At 37.7% G+C, this 17,388-nt stretch overlaps 2 protein-coding genes across 7 annotated transcripts in view; one reads left to right on the top strand and one right to left on the bottom strand.

Annotated features, from left to right (window-relative positions):
* Positions 1-14,544, bottom strand: part of LOC129251528 (uncharacterized) — a 63,695-nt gene extending 49,151 nt beyond the window's left edge. For both annotated transcript variants that reach the window (XM_054890840.1, XM_054890841.1), the window contains exons 1-6: positions 14,357-14,544; positions 13,691-14,276; positions 13,548-13,636; positions 12,235-12,334; positions 2,686-2,795; positions 2,265-2,368 (exon numbers count right to left, since the gene is read on the bottom strand). In XM_054890840.1, the coding sequence (XP_054746815.1) occupies positions 2,265-2,368; positions 2,686-2,795; positions 12,235-12,334; positions 13,548-13,636; positions 13,691-13,820 (533 nt within the window). In that variant the 5' untranslated portion in view covers positions 13,821-14,276; positions 14,357-14,544. The remainder of the gene's footprint in view (positions 1-2,264; positions 2,369-2,685; positions 2,796-12,234; positions 12,335-13,547; positions 13,637-13,690; positions 14,277-14,356) is intronic.
* The window catches only part of LOC129251489 (guanylate cyclase soluble subunit beta-1), a 227,492-nt gene that overhangs the window by 137,044 nt on the left and 73,060 nt on the right, over positions 1-17,388 (top strand). The gene's annotated exons all lie outside the window — the stretch shown is intronic.

Raw genomic sequence — 17,388 nt, 5'->3', positions numbered from 1 at the left:
CTACGTCGTCGGCTCGGCCGAATATGTATGCTATGTATTTGGTGGGACCAAGTTGGTGTTATTTATTATGAACTGTTAAAACCAAGCGAAACCATCACTGAGGATCGGTATCGACTTCGATTGATGCGATTGAGCCGAGCACTGCGTGAGAAGCGGCCGCAATACGCGGGGAGGCATGAAAAAGTGATTCTACAGCATGACAATGTTTAAAAAACTGGAACGCTCGTTTAACTATCCACAAATGCATAATACTTTCATTTAAGAAGTATCTTAACGGGATTGTGAACTAAATTAGTGGAGAGTAAAATTTCATAATAAGGAAAATATTAAAAACATACGCGATTAGAACAAAGAAATGGTCAGGAATTTTTTCTTTACTAATATTTTTAAATCAACAACAACAAACAAAACACCCCCTATAATAATAATAATTTGGCTTTCTTAGAATTACAATATTTAAAAAAACCCCATTACTCCCATCCATTTGGGTTTTGGTCAGAATCTAATATTTACATTACAATATATATTACAATATACATGCAACAAAAAATGAAATGATAAAGGGTGTTTTTTTTAGAGGTTAGGTTTTCAAGTTGGCACTACTTTTTTGGTAGATGGTCTTTTTGACAGCTGTCACTTGATTTATGCTCAGTTTGGTTTGCCATTTCATAATGAATAGACTTACACCTGAACAACGTTTGCAAATCGTGCAAATTTATTACGAAAATAATGGTTCGGTTCGCCGGACGCATCGAAGAAAATTTTGTTCAGCCTTCATCGCTGGTTGGTTGAATGGGTATGTCAATAAGGAAAATTGTCGCATTTGGAGTGAACATAATCCGCAAGCCATTGCTGAGACGCCGTTACATCCTCAAAAAGTCACTGTTTGGTGTGCTCTATGGGCAGAGGGAATCATTGGTCCATATTTCTTTAAAAATGAAGCCGGCCATAATGTTACGGTCAATGGAGAGCACTATAGAGCCATGATTAATGACTTTTTCGTGCCTGAATTGGACGACGTTGATGTGGACGACCTTTGGTTCCAACAAGACGGCGCTACATGCCATACAGCCAACGCAACAATCGATTTATTGAAGGAAACTTTTGGTGAGCGCATCATCTCGTGCCGTGGACCTGTGGCGTGGCCTCCAAGATCGTGCGATATAACACCGCTGGACTATTTCTTGTGGGGCTATGTGAAGTTGCTTGTCTACGCAGATAAGCCCGAGACGATTGACGTCTTGGAAGAGAATATTCGGCGCGTTATTGCTGACATACGGCCCCAATTGCTGCAAAAAGTGGTCGAAAATTGGGCCTCTCGGCTGGAATTTATTCGAGCCATTTTTAAAACATAATGGCAAACCCTTATCTTTATAATAAAGCTAAATTCTTGGCCATAACATTAAATTATATACGTTTTATTTCATCTTGAAAACCTAACCTCTAAAAAAAACACCCTTTATTATACTCACATATGAGTATCGCGTGCTTACTTCAAAAACTTCCTATTCAAAGTAACCAAGGCATTAAGAAAGCCACCTCAAAAGTTTTCAATGCACATTTCCACGCCGAGAAAAATAAAGACACATTTTTCCTAATGAGATGCTGCTACTAACATAAAAGAAGCATTGCGGTCCTCTCGTCCAACAAACGAACGATACACGAAGAAACGAAGAAAATTTCTGATACATGGCTATATAAATATACTCGTTTGTATGTAAACTAGAATCTTGACAAATACTGGTTTCTCTGCTCATTTCTTACCTTCTCATCTGCTGAAAATGTCACATGCCACTCGTATATGCATCATTAGTCTGGTTGATGATTAATTAAGCCAATTAAATTCTTACAGCCCAATTTACAAAAGAACTTTCTCGCTTACATAAATATTCACACATACATAAGTATATTCTTTATTAAGTACACTCCCAGCGTGCTATTAATTGAAGTGAGCAATTAAATTAATTCTCTTTGAAATTTTACAGTCTCAAAAATCCAAAAAAATTTACTCATTTGTCTTGAGCTCAACCAAACTTATAGACCCAAGTTGAAAAGTATTCAATGTAGCCTTAAGCTATAAAATAATGTGGGTAGAGCAATTTGACTTTATTTATCTAAGAAATTAGTGGCTTTTGAAGTAATGAAGTAACAGAGTGTCACTTAAGGTACTTTCAGGTGCAATTTAATTTAGAGACAATGTAGCATTTCACACTTACACACATATATACATATACATGCACAAATGCTTATTTATTTCCACTTACTTAACCATACGTTCCTGCTCAAAGCGTGCAATCCACACTGGCAGCTGCATGCTGAGTGATGTTGCATGATGCAAAAAATAGACCATGGCGCGTGTATTTTCATCCTGCTTAACCGAATAGCCGAAAGGGTGCGGGTGTATAAAGGATAACGAAAGAATTTTTTTTTTTAAATCAGCACGAATATTCCAAAAGTCAAAGGAAGCAAGCAGGCACAAATAGTCATATGAAAAACTGATATTTAAAAAAAATAGGCACTGAAAATTCGAAGGGTAAACTGCAAGCAGAATAGCTAAGCATGGGAGTTAAGATATGAGAAAAAAATAAGAACAAAAAGCGGTAACGAAAATATGCACAAAGCAAAAGCAATTAGCTTTGAGTTGAGTGTGCCTGCTTCCATGAACTTTCTTTTAATCCGCTTAACCTGATCACGAAAGTCACTACGCCAGCCGGCTATAAAGTGCGGTGCATGTGGCCCGAATAAGGCGCCCAAGAAGATGCGTTCAAAAGTCTTCTCACATGAATAGATTTCCTCTGAAAAGAAAGGAATTGAAAGTGTGTAAAAAGAAAGAAAACAAAAACAAGAATTTAAGCATGAATTTTATACACAAGTAAAAACATAAAAACAAAATCACGGTTTATATTTGTGTTGCATTAGTTTTAAATTTTTATATTTTACTTGGTTTTTTTTTTAAATATCGGGTGATGAGAATTATCAATATCGATACCAGCTGAAAATTGCAAACTGTGTTGAGGTTTGACAAGTCAAACAACGCTTCGAAATTTGTAAATTTGCTCTGAAAAAAATAAGTTCTATTCGCGAAGTTCATGGAGTACTGGCGGCATCATCGATCTTTACTTCTTTTGGAATGAGATAGAACCTGCGTTACCGTGAATGGCGAGCGCTAACGAGCCCTCCTGATGGCATTTTTGCTTGCAAAAATTAATCAGCTAAATATCGACGGCATTTCGTTGCAACAGTGCCTTAACAATCGATTTATTGCAATATTCAAGCCACCTTTGACGCTATACGACGAAACTGAGTGGAAAAATAGTACAAAATTTAATTGGTCGAATGGAGCATATAACTCGTAGCTGCGCCGGGCTTATACCGGATAACACGCTCAAGAAATAAATGCTATGAAATTATTTACCAGATTATAATCAAAAAACATTAATTCAAACATTTCTGTGCGCATCACCATTTTCAGTTCTCAAGCACTCAAAAAAACACTACTAAATGTCGCCTATGAAGAGTTGAAAGTTAACTGCCAAGTCGTCAATAGGCGCTGGTTTATCAGCATAGACTACTGACCAGGGATGTTGAAAAAATATCGACGTTCCTAAGACCAATTTTTTAAATTGCGTTAATAATATTCTTATTTTTAATTTTGGATGCTAATCGTTTTTGTTTTTTCCAAATAAATGGAAAACGAAAAATCCGTTTTATTATATATATTCAGTGTAGCATAGTTATCTTGTACAATGTTGCGCAAAATTAATCACCCTATTCGAAGATTTATTATAAATTTTTTTCAAATGGCCCCGTCAATCATATTTGACTCTTTTGAAGTAAACAGCTGCAGTGTACAAAGAGATAAGCAAAGGAGTGCGAAAAGGTCCAAATAAAGACTTCCATTACATAAAATCATTTTTTTTTTACCTAGTACAAAAGTTATTCAAGACAAAATTATATGATTAATTTTCCGCCACCTTATAAAAGGTGGAGGTTTAGATTGTAGATACTTTTCTAATAGAGTTTTTTGACAGATCACGCATGACTTCTGTCAAACTAAATATTATACATAATTTTTTCAGTATTCATTGACATTTAATCATGGAAAGTCCTACGTCCAACAACAACGTTTACAAATCGTACAATTGTATTACGAAAATCGACGCTCTGTAAAAAGTGTTCATCGCGCGCTCAGGGCAACAATTTTGTTCAGCGATGAGGGTCATTTTTGGCTCAATGGCTACATCAATAAGCAAAATTTCCGTATTTGGGCTGAAGAGCAACCCGAAGCCATTCAAGAACAGCCATCCACAATCCATTGAAAACAACCGTTTGTGCGGCCTATGGGCTAGAATAATTATCATTCATCAAATACGGGGCTGACGCCAATGTAACAGTGAATGGGGAACGCTATTGTGCCATATAAATGACTTTTTGATGCCGGAAATTGAAGTCCGTGATCTCCACAACATTTCGTTCCAACAAGACGGCGCTACTTGTCATACAGCCCGTGAATCAATGGATTTACTGCGTCGTCGTTTCGGTGAGCAATTTATCACTCGTCTCGGACCAGTGGATTGGCCACCAAGACCGTGTGATATCACACCTTTGGACTTTTATTTTTGAGGGCATGTAAGGTCTAAATGCATTGTGGATAAACTAGCTTATATTGAGGAAAGGAACATTAGTGAATTTATTCACGAGATGCCGACCGTAACCTTCTAGCGAGAATGGCGAATTACGGCGCAGTTGCGGCCAACATTTCAAAAGGATTATCTTTAAAAAATAAATGTGATGAATAGTTCTGCGCAAAAATAATAAAGATTGCTCAATGAATGTGAATAGTCGTTGTTTTATTTAAATTTAAAATCCGACAGCGCTAAATTGATCACCCTTTAAATCTTTGAGATAAAATTCAAATTTTATGGCGTACCAAAAATTCAAAGTGACTACTAAATTTTATTTTGCTGATCTGATAGCTAAGCAAAATCCATTTAAATATTGTAAAAATTCTTTGTGCCTCATTTCGTAGCAAAAATCAGCAATGAATCCATTTCTATCCGTGACCGTTTTATCGCAAAGCATTCTATAGGCTCATAAGGCCATTTCCGACCCCCAGCAACCTGCTGGTTGCCTCCGGAAAGACATCTCGAGGAGGGCGCCTACTGCGAACCCTTGCTGGCATAGGGAATCCACTATGATTTTAATAATCGTATGCAAGGCGGATTCTACGGATCAGCCTTGTCAATAAGCATACTGGATAGTGACAAAGCACCCGTGGATTTCCACTTCTTGTGCCCAGGGCAATTGGCATTTCAAGGACATTCATGTCCTCGCATAAGGTGGTAACTAGTCTGGTCAAATACTCATTTTTTATAGATATTTTTAGGAATTTTTTTTAAGAAAATAAAATTCTATCGTTTTGATATTACAGTATGGTATTATTGACATAAAATAGTATACGAAATTTTTTTTTTTTTGACAAAGTAAGCGTCTTAAAAAAAGATAGGTGGCTTGTCAAGCGGATTTTGGCTCTTCAGGACATCTGAAACGAAAAAGGTAAAATGATTATTATTCTATAGGCTTTTCATTATGGCAGGTGCTACTTACCTTTCTTTTCAGCCTTAAATTTCCATACTACAGTCTGATTTCCACCCGAAAAGCATACCTTTTTTTCAAGGTCCGCCATTTTGTTACTTTTTTTTTAAATTTCTCATTGTAGCACCTGTCTGAAGCCTACAGCCTATTGTTTTTAAGACGCTTACTTTGGTGCCATACTACTACAAAACAATTTGTCAAAAAAAAACTGTTTTTGTATACTTTCTGATGTCAATAATAACATACTATAAAATCAAAACGATCCCATTTTATTTTCTTAAAAAATATTTTCAAAAAATTAGTATTTGACCAGACTACTACCATAATAGAAGATTTTTTTAATATTCATTTTATTTTCGATATTGTTTCCGAAAAGGTTGATTGCCCTTTATTACAAAGTTACTACACGCTATTCAGCATCCTTTAGCACTTTTATCGAAATCACTTAATACTTTAAATTCTAGTATGCTCAAATGGTAAGCACATTTGCATTATATATTCAACTCACATCCTGCAGGGTACGTTTTAATTCGCTTGTTACTCATACGCCTAGTCGGCATAAATTAAATTGTAGCCAGGGCAAAATTTGTTGGCAACTAACTCGGTGTGTGTTATGCAAACGTGTGCCAGTTTGGCAATTTAATTTGCACAATTGGCAACGCAATAACTGAACGTGTATACAAGCCATACTCTATACCCGATACATCCTGCCCCACGTAAGGATATGAAATGGCACAAATATCAAAATGCTAGCATCGGAAGCCTGCAAAAATCTCACTATCTCCACACAAAAACACACACACACTTGAGAGCATTTGCATAAGCCAAATGCAATGTGAAGGGCACACAAATATGCATTTCGGTGTAAAAGTATACACTTATGCACTTGTGTGCTTTTATTGACGCGTTCACATTCGACCGGATGTACACATACTGTGCACACCACATAGACTCGCACGCACAGCCGCAGACCGAATCGCCATATGCAGGTTAAAGCAGCTGCCTAAGTGACGCACTGAAATGGTGTGCGTCGGAAATAATTGCTTCAAATAAGCTAATATTGCAAAAGGCACTTGTTGCACGCACACACGCATGAGCCAAATTTATTCGAACATATGCACGTACTCAACCCCATTGAAAAACTAATGGTGTACACTTTATCCTTTCACTTTTTTCATGTGTGTTGTATCTGCGCGTCGCGATATCTAACTATATTCCCATTCACCTCATTTTTTCACTCCTTTTCTACTGCGTTACTGCATAGATGATCTAACTCAGATTGTAGTATATGAAATCGTTGTCGTGCATTCCTTCTCTACTTTCGCTATTGAAGCACAAGTATTTGACGGAAATGTAAATCACATTGGGATAACCTCGTTTGCCATTTCATGTAACTTTTTTTAAATATCTTCGGTAAAAGTCCCCGCAGGGGGAAAAATTTTCGGCCACCACCCACTACAGAGTGACCTGAAGCAACCCTTCGGTACCCTATTTAGACAGCTCATAACAAAGACAAATATTGTCTGGTTAGCAACACAATACGTTTTTCTGAGCGAGCTAAGGTCAGAAGATTAATATTGGTGGGATTATTCTGACGAGTTCAATTTATGGGACTAATAGGATCTGTTCACCGCTAGAGGTGGCGAGCAAACGGCTCAATATATAAATGGGCAGTAGCTTAGGCTTGAGGCTAACTCCAATAAAAGAAATTCAACAACGTAATCAAGGCCCCACAAAATAGAAGGGAAATAAGAGACTAGGCAAAAGTATAAAAGGCAATAATTTTACCATGGTTATATGAAAAATGTTCCCTCAGTGGAACTGGCCACTTTTTTAATTATGACAAAACATGACAATATACGTCAGACAACAAAACATAAGGTTTTTCAATTGGAGCGGGTCGATTTTGGCGCCCTGCGGCAGCCATTTTGTTATGGTGACATCTGTCAAATCTTTTGTTTATTATTCAGTTGTTTATGCCAAGTTGCATGATTGAACAGCACGTTCAAATGATAAAACTTTATTATCAAAATGAGTGTTCATTAATGCAAACGTTGCGCGCATTGCGCCCATTTTTCGGTAGACGTGGTGGCCCTTCCAATTTCTTATAGCCCATATTGAACCATTTCAACATCTACCCGCCCTTATTGAAAAACCCTTACTGGCAGTCACCTACACTTTTAACCCTTTATACAAAATTACATAAACAAAATTCCAACACCATCCCTCATTGAAAAACCTTTTATTACACGCCGGATCAAATTCAAGATTTTTACATCTAAGGTTTAAAATATACCCAATAAATTGATGAATACTGCAAAGAAAACTCATATAAAAAATTATAATATTTTCATATTGTAATTCATATTGTAATATTTTCAAGGTCATCGAATGTTGACTAATAGATTTGGTTTTAGAATATGGAAATATTACTCCCCGAAGAGAGCAAACCCACATTATAATTTTTCTGGATTAGCTCCAACGCGTATTTCAAAAATTTACCTTTGCTACTAACTAATTTTAATTTTATTTTCCTGTCTTCAGCGTAATTAAGCAGATTAGACAAGAAAAATTCTTTCCATCTTTGAATACCATTCTTAACTCATAGCCTAAATTTTTCAAATTTTGAAGCGAAATTTTAATTGGCTTACAAGCATTGCCTTGGGAAAAAACGAACATTTTTTTAAAAAGGCTATTTTCAGGTATAATATTTATGAGACGATATTAGATTTAAACTAGGAAAACCCTAGTGTAGAGCGATATGAAAGAAAATGTTCAACCTATTTATATAAATACCAAAGTGCGGCCTCTAAATAAATATTCCAGAAATATTGTTGGAATAAATGCTTTTTTATAACTAATTATATATAAACTCCACGGCTAAGAGTTACAATGGTTCTTCTTCTTAATTGGCGCGATAACCGCTTACACAATTTTGGCCGAGCTCAACAAAGCGCGCCAGTCGTTTCTTTCTCGTGTTAACCGGCGCCAATCGGACACACCAAGTGTCTCTTCCTCTACTACCACCAGCTGGTACCGCATGGAATACTTTTAAAGCCGGAGCGTTTGTATCCATTCGGACGACATGACCCAGCCAACGAAGCAGCTGGATCTTTATTCGCTGCGTTATGTCTATGTCGTCGTAAAGCTCACACAGCTCATCGTTCCATCGTCTGCGATATTCGCCGTTGCCAACGTGCAAAGGTCCAAAAATCTTAAGCAGAATCTTTCTCTCGAACACTCCAAGCGTCGCTTCATCGGATGTTGTCATCGTCCAAGCTTCTGCGCCATACGTTAGGACGGGCATGATGAGAGTCTTGTTGAGTGTTAGTTTTGTTCGTCGAGAGAGGACTTTACTGCTCAGTTGCCTACTTAGTCCAAAGTAGCACTTGTTGGCAAGAGAGATGCAAATGTCTTGCACGAGCTGTATTTTATAGTCACGTAAACCAAGATCTTTACGTAAAATTTTCCATGTAGTCAAAGTCGCCAGGAAATGCAAGCCTCAGCCTTTTAAGCTTCCAAGACTAAACAACCAGTGTCTTACACTCGCATCGGAAGTCAGGTATCTTGGTGTAATACTTTACCCCAAGCTCCACTGGAAGATGCACATAGAAAATCGAGTTAAGAAGGCCAGTATAGCCTTCTACGCCTGTAAATCTATGTTCGGCAAAAAATGGAGTCTCAAGCCACGTGTCGTACTTTGGATGTGCAACTTAGTGGTTCTGCCAATTTTGACATATGGTTGCCTAGTTTGGTGGGTAGCTCTTCAGAAGGGCTACAACACCACTAAACTAGAGAGAGTGCAGAGAACTGCATGTGTGGGCATCACTGGTGCTTATAGAACATGTCCCATTGCTGCGCTCAACGTTATTCTGCACTTACTTCCTATGGATCCGCAGGTTAAATCCATTGCTGCACAGAGCGCTATTAGGTTGAAAGAGATTGGCTCTGGAGACAACTTCCTGTAGGACATAAAAGCATCTTGAAGCAGATCTCCCCTTCCTTCTCTGTTCTTCGCACTGATCTCTCCATCCGCAAACTGGGATTTGAGGGTTGTGCTAGGGCTATCTTTCCAAGCAGGCAAGATTGGAAAGAGGGGAGAGTTGGTGCGGATATAGATGCCTCTGTTTTCACTGACGGATCCAAAATGGAGTCTGGAGTGGGAGCGGGGGTTTTCTCTAAATCAGCCAGCATTTCGGTCTCCTTTAAACTGCCGGAAACGAGCAGCGTTTTTAAAGCAGAGGTCTTCGCGATCTTGCAGGCATGCAAAATGCTTCGGGATCGCTGTTGAGAGGAAGACATTAATATTTTTTCCGATAGCCAAGCTGTGATCAAGCCCCTATCGTCGCCGTATTGCAGCTCTCTTCTGCTGAACTCCTGTAAAGAAGAACTCAAACATCTCGAACGAGCAGGAAACATGTCTCTTATCTGGGTTCCTGGGTACAGGAATATAGAGGGAAATGAAATTTCCGACGAGCTTGTCAGGAAGGGGTCGACAGAACCGGTTTCAGCTGTCCGCCTCTCAGACATCGGTGTCCCTTTGACCGTTGTTAAAGGGAAACTACACAATTTCTTTCTAAAAAAAATGCAAGACAGATGGAGGTCTGTCTCATCGTGTGCTATTTCAAAAACACTATGGCAGTGTTCACTGGCCACTGGGTGATCGGCACTTACGCGGAGAAGCTTGGAGTTCCGTACAACACCTATTGCAGAAGCTATGGGGATCCTGCAGAGAAAAAGATTTTCTCTGCAAATGTCTAGCTCTGGCGGCTAGGCGCTAGAGATTCCTTAGAGTGCCCTTTGGGGATGGCGTGAAGAATTTCTCCAGTCTAGATCCCTTTTCTCTCCTCCACTACATCAACAGCACTGGATTGCTGTAGGTTTTCTCTTCCTAAAAATTTTTCTTTGCACAGGTAGTGGTCCACATTATGGTATCAAAACGGCACGTAAGTGCTTCTTGAAGTGTGTCTGTGGTACTCTTGCCCTTTTACCTACCTACCTACCAAAGGACAAAGGCCAACTAGCTGAGAATGACTTCGAATAGAACTTTTCTGTTTTTTTTTTTTTTCAATATAAATTTCCACAATTTGAAAGCGTTGTTCTGGCTTTAAACGTTTCTTTGACTTGCCAAGCCTTATCTGTATAGATGTATATAATTGGCACCCTTTTTGGGTGTTTGGCCGAGTTTCTCCACCTATTTGTGGTGTGTGTGTTTGATGTTGTTCCGGAAATGGATGGGGGTACCTACAGTTGCAAGCCGACTCTGTACGACAGATATTTTTTTTATTTTTATAAGGAGATATTTCATGGCAGAAATACACTCGGAGGCTTGCCATTGCCTGCCGAGGGTCGACCGAACGTTTTCTCCATTTAGGTCTTTCATTGAGATTCGAACCTACGTTCTCTCTGAATTCTGAATGGTAGTCACGCACCAACCCAACTTGCCAAGTCTTACTGGACAGAAATGTAAATACAGTTTGCCATTCTTGGCTAACGGCTCAATATCGACAGTTCTTATACATCTAAAAAAAACACACAACTTAGTCTCAATTGAAAAGCAGTGTCAGAGTATATAAGTATTTTACTTTAATTTTCTGATGCTTGTTACCTTTTATCATAATTCATTCTCAGAACCTGGGTATGTTTTTTTAATTTGTTTCGTTTGCGTTGTATGCCGTGATATAAAGTTAAAAAAAAACAAATTAAAGTCCTGTGTGTCAAAGTTTTTATTTAGCCTAAAATGTTTTTTTTTACAGTTTTCGATATACATACATAAATTCAATGAATAACCTTTTCGCAAAATAAATGCATTATTAACAGGCAATTAATTTTTCATTTACCTTATTCTTGTTAATGTTATTATAACCTTCCTGAACCAGTGCAAGCAACTTCGAACTTTGACAGCTACTATATTTTACTTTGCGTGATTACCTTCAATTAATTCACTTGTCACCTACATAAAATAAAATTACTTATAATTCTGAAATCCTTAAAGTTGTTCACAACTAACCATTTCATATATTTAACTCCAGAACGGAGGAAAGCCGACAAATTTAGCAATTAGTGCATACATTTTTCTGAAATGCGATACTAATGTGTCTTTCAGCTTTTTTAATTTCGCTAAAAGCTTTTGTAACAGCGATTTTTTTTACTTCAGTGCAAAAACCGACATTAACTTACTCAATACCTTAAAGGAAATTCGTATTTGGTATGTCAAGCATTTACATAGGTGGCTCTCACCACCGGTGGTCCTCCCTACCGAAAACGTTGAAAAATCACTGTTTGTTGCCTATGCATGAGAAAAATGTTCATACGACTGTATGTGTACATTAAACAACATACAGGTTTAATTAGGTACAATACGTCCGTATGTACAGGTATACGCATGTAAGAACAGTCAATCACTCACAGCTGCGTTTAACACATTTACGCTGTCACACATACTTGCATATCACACCTACGAGTACTACGAGTGATTACTTGCATTTAGTCAGTTTTATGAGCATGTTTATACATGTGTGTATCGGATAGCAACTTTGTAGGCATAGTCATATTACATAAAACTCTTTTCTTGCACAACATGGCGATGAGTAACCCGCATAATGTTCGTCTATACATGTACAAAATCAGTTCACTTACCAAGCAGTAAAACCACAACAGTCGAATCTCGTACACCCCAATCCCAGCATGTGCGCAACGCAATGTAAAGTATATTGTGGAATTTGCCCATAAGACAGACCTGAAATATGTGCACATAAGTGTGTATGTATAACATGTGCATACATATATATATATGTAGATATATAGACATACTCGTTTGCATATACGCATGCATATGTATATGTAGATTCAAGTGTACAGTATTAACAAAAATTCGTAAATTTAAGAAAGGAAATTATTAATAATATTAATCATAAAAATTATTAAAAAATCCTTTCGTAATTATGTATATGTATGTATGTAGAAAATCTCAGAAAAAGTTTTATTTAACTATCCTTAGCAAGCAACCGTAATCCTCCACTTGCCTTCCCACATAAAAAAAGCTTCTCATAAAAACCATATGCTGCTCCAAGGCGGTCTGTAAGCTTGTAAGTCAAGAGAAAAATGCACACCATAAAGTTAGAAGGGATACTAATATTTATACATGGGAAGGAAGTATGCACCTTTTTTACATTTATCTTCATATTTATCTTTATCTTTATCTTTCTTTATCTTTCTTTTTCTTTATCTTTATCTTTATCTTTATCTTTATCTTTATCTTTATCTTTATCTTTAGCTTTAGCTTTATATTTATCTTTATCTTTATCTTTATCTTTATCTTTATCTTTATCTTTATCTTTATCTTTATCTTTATCTTTATCTTTATCTTTATCTTTATCTTTATCTTTATCTTTATCTTTATCTTTATCTTTATCTTTATCTTTATCTTTATCTTTATCTTTATCTTTATCTTTATCTTTATCTTTATCTTTATCTTTATCTTTATTTTTATCTTTATCTTTATCTTTATCTTTATCTTAGCGAGATTTATTTTTATCTTTATCTTCATCTCTATCTTTATCTTTATCTCCATCTTTATCTTCATCTTCATCTTTATCGTTATCTTTATCTTTATATTTGTCTTTATCTTTATCTTTTTACCATTTCTAGAAAAGAGTAACAGAAAATAATATTAAACAGAAAAGACAGCGACAAAATCGATATTCTACTTTCTAGCTGTTTGAGATTAATTAGAAGTAGGGAAGATTTATATGACGGCACAGGATAAGAGACATTTTTAAACGGCGATATTCGGCCCCTAAAGCGTTAACACTGTAATAAGCCTTGGAATACGTGGGCACATTATTTTCATAATACTCAAAAAAGTTTTAAAACTGGTGAATCAATAGATCCTTTTACTAGCCTGCTTTTAGTATAAAATTGGCTCACTTTTAAGTACATTCATTACTCACATTTCCATTGCCACTCTTTTTCTCACGATGATACCTCACCGCGGCCAATACAGCAAACCGCGCTACCTCCTCAGTGTTCATATTTTGTCCTATGAAAACCGAAAAATGTCATATCCATACCGAATATTTTGCACCCAGCTCACCATCACTACAACCACCAATAACAGCATTCAAATGGTCCAAAACGTCACGACGTGAAGAGCGATCCTGTAGGCCATTGCGTGTGATTTTCTCGAAAGTATTTTCGAAGAAGCAATCGAAAATAAATTCCATTTTATTTCCTGTTTAACTTCTATTTAAATATTCCTTAACGAATAATTGATGAGACTCAATGGCAATGCACAGGAGCCTCCTTTGGTGGTCGCTGTTATTATGTCGTTAGCCCTAGCCACACTTAGCCAACAAAATATGCGATGATACTCATGAACACAGATCTGGCAAAGAAACCATAGGAATGCCTGCCTTGGCTTGACTTTTGTCGGCGGCAAAGCAATGCGTAATTCAATTAGCGTACATTGAACTGCAGTAAGCTGCTCAATAATACCGACGGTAATTTGCTGTGATAAGCGCCGGGTATATTGAAAATTTCGACGAATTCAAACACAATTCGCACGTATTAAAATCATTAAGTTTTATTTCAATCGGTTTTCCCAGAATACTTATCTGTGTACTTTCATCCTTTTGTAAATGACAACTCAGGTGGCTAATGACTAGAGCGTGCCCATTCAACTAAAGATTAGTAGAATGAATTAGAATGTATGAACAAAAAATCTGAAATTTAATATTCCGCAAGAATGATTACTCCTTACTATGTGCAAATTGTGCTCTTATGCGCACTTTTGTTGCATTTGTCTTTCTCCGTTTTCCTACTTCCACAAAAACTTCTCTATCAGCTTTTACCCGTCACGTCTGGCTTTTTGCCTTGTGGCAATGGTTCTACTCGCACAGACGCGCGCTCCTCGCCTGTCCCTCCGCAATACAGGAATGCTCACGTTCGACTGACTTGCTACCGGAAAATAAAAGCACGCTTGCAGGCGCAGCAGCAAAAGCTAATCTGATTGTAAAAGCTTGCGCTGAAGAGCGTGACAACGTGCTCAGACAAATGTGATAAGAGTATCTCTATGCACATTTTTTATTCGTACAGCGGTAGGGCGAATTGAGGGCGAAACGAATTAAAGATTTAGTTTAAGAGTTAGGTTCATTTGAAATGGGAGAACTTCAAAAGTGAATTTTCATATAATATTATATTATTTAGATTTATTTTAAAAATAATGTAAAGTATGTATGCATCCTGTTGAAAGAGAATATTTTCCAGACTTCCAACTTTGCAAAAAACAGTACGAGGGGGTTATAATAGGTTCACATATACCTAGATTATCTACTTTTTCAAGCTTAACTCCCATCATGATTTCTCTCCTGAAATCCGAGATTATAAAATAATCTTAGATTATAACGATCCCTTTTTTTCGTACAACCCTGTGTTAGCCAATGCTTCTCTCTTTGTCTTTTCTTCGTATTGCTAAAAATAATTAAACAAACCAAAAACACTAAAATATTCCCCCGAACCAATTTCTATGAAGAAAAACCTTGCGAAACAATCTTGGCAACTGATTGTCCAGTTTGCAGCTAATCTGCCATATGTGAACGGGTATATAAAGTTTTGTGGATATATTGCTAACCAGTACATTTTAGTTTTTACCCTTTTAGCCGAAAGTAAAATTAATTTCTCCAAATATTATATCATGTGGAAAGCGACTTGAAATAAAATTCCTGTCATCAGACTTCCGCAGTAGAACTTTAAGAGATTTTTCTGTAGTGGGTTTAACCTTCTGATTCCCAATTAAATAGACATTTTTGACGCGTTCTCGAAACAGCTATAAAGAAAGTTCATTAAAAGGGCAATATGAGGATTAAAATGGTTCTCGAAAATTTTAAGCATACAATGAAAAACTCAGGTGAAAAACTCGTGCGTGTTAAGATAAATACGTAAGAATGCATAGTTAAAGCTAATGCTTACACAGTTGCAAACACCTGCACTTATGAGCATTAGGGGGGATCGATTTGTATGGCATCAAATTTTTAATCCTTCTGTATGGCATTGTGTGAATTAAAAATGAATTCGAAATAACTTTACTAAATAACGAAATTTAGTTAGGTAACAGTATTTGTTGGCTTGGGCGAGTATTTGTTTTTTTTTATTATCCCAATATTTCCCTTTTGTTACGGAAGATTAGGAACAAAAAACACAAGTGAAGTGAGTGATATTTACAGAGAAAGTTCTCAACAGTCTCCTCCTCTGAAAGATCCTCACAGCTTCCGCAATGGGTAACCCTAGCTTTTCCGCGTATGGGCCGATCGCCTAGTGACCCGTAAACACAGCTACGAATTTGGAAAAGGAATGGCGTGGTGTCGCCAAGACTCTCTGAGTCCTCCGTATATTGTACTGGGACCAAAGGGTTTTCGAGATAGCACATAGTGAAATAGAGCTCCATCTTTTCTGCGCTTTTCTGAAAAATAATTTATGCAATTCCCCTTTAACAACTGTGAGGGCGACGTCGATGACCGCGTAGGAGGGCCCTGAAGCCAATTTAGTCCCCTTCCTGGCAAGCTCATAAGCAATTTCATTTCCCTCTATGTTCCTATGTCCTGGAACCAAAATTATAAAAATGTTACCTGCCCAACCAAGGAGAGATTTACAGGAGCTTACTAGTTTGGTTCTGCACCATGACGTCGTCAGCGCCGTGATCGCGACTTGAATATAGAAGAAAATGTTAATATCTCCCTCGGTCTCACGTTCCCTAAGCATTTTGCATGTCTGCAGAATCGCAAAGACTTCTGCCTGAAAAACACTAGCAGTATTCGGCAGCTTAAAAGAGATAGATAAATTGGCTGATTTAGAAAAACGCCAAGCTCCCTCTCCCGATTCCATCTTGTAGCCTTCAGTGAAGGCAGGGGTGCACGCTTCGGCACAGATTTTCCCCTCTATCCAATCTTGTCTATTTGAACGGCGGTCAAACTCCAGTTTGCGGATGGAGAGATCTATCCGAAGTTCGGAGAAATACGGTGTTAACTGCCCAAAAATGCTACCATGTCCCTTGAGAGATTGCCTCCAGAGGCCAACCTCCTTTAAACTGATTGGACTTTGAGCTGCAATGGAAAGAACGTAAAAATCGATGGGAAGTAAGTGCAAAACGGCATTCAAGGCAGCACTGGGGTGAGTTTTACATACTCCGGTGATGCTAATACATGCAGTCCTCAGGAATAGAAGACTATACTGGCCTTCTTTACCCGACTTTCAATGTGTAGCTTCAAATAGAGTTTGGAGGCGAGCGTGAGGTGTATATTTTCTGGTAAATAGCACCAGCTCCCTTTTATCCGAGTTGACTCGGAGGCCGCAACTTGCAGCCCATCGACTGAGTGCAGCGACCCTTCCAAAATCTCAATCATAAGTGAGCGAAATGGTCCCGATACAATTATGACCAAGACATCAACGTATTCAACGTAACCTCACCCTTACTTATATTAATATTTTCAGAACTTCCTCAATATCAACTAGCCAATGTAGGGGCGAAAGGGCACCATCCTGGGGCGTGCACTGCACGAATCTAATGATTTAAGCCCCTCTTGCGACCGCATTAACTTCCCTGCAGCCGCGCAGGGACGAAATCCAGGGACAGATAAGACTTTCCACCTCTAGTCTATCTAAAGTAGTGACAATTGACTTCGCTCTGATATTATTAAAAGCACCCTCTATATCTATGAAGGCCGCCAAAGTGAATTGTTTGCCTTCCAGAGATTTTTCCACAGTGCCTACAACCTCATATAAGGCTGATTCGGTGGA

The sequence above is a fragment of the Anastrepha obliqua genome, chromosome 1 (assembly GCF_027943255.1).
Source record: "Anastrepha obliqua isolate idAnaObli1 chromosome 1, idAnaObli1_1.0, whole genome shotgun sequence".
In the NCBI taxonomy this organism is placed as follows: Eukaryota; Metazoa; Arthropoda; class Insecta; order Diptera; family Tephritidae; genus Anastrepha; species Anastrepha obliqua.
The sequence above is the reverse complement of the archived record's forward strand: the minus strand, read 5'-3'. Positions and strand labels throughout refer to the sequence as shown.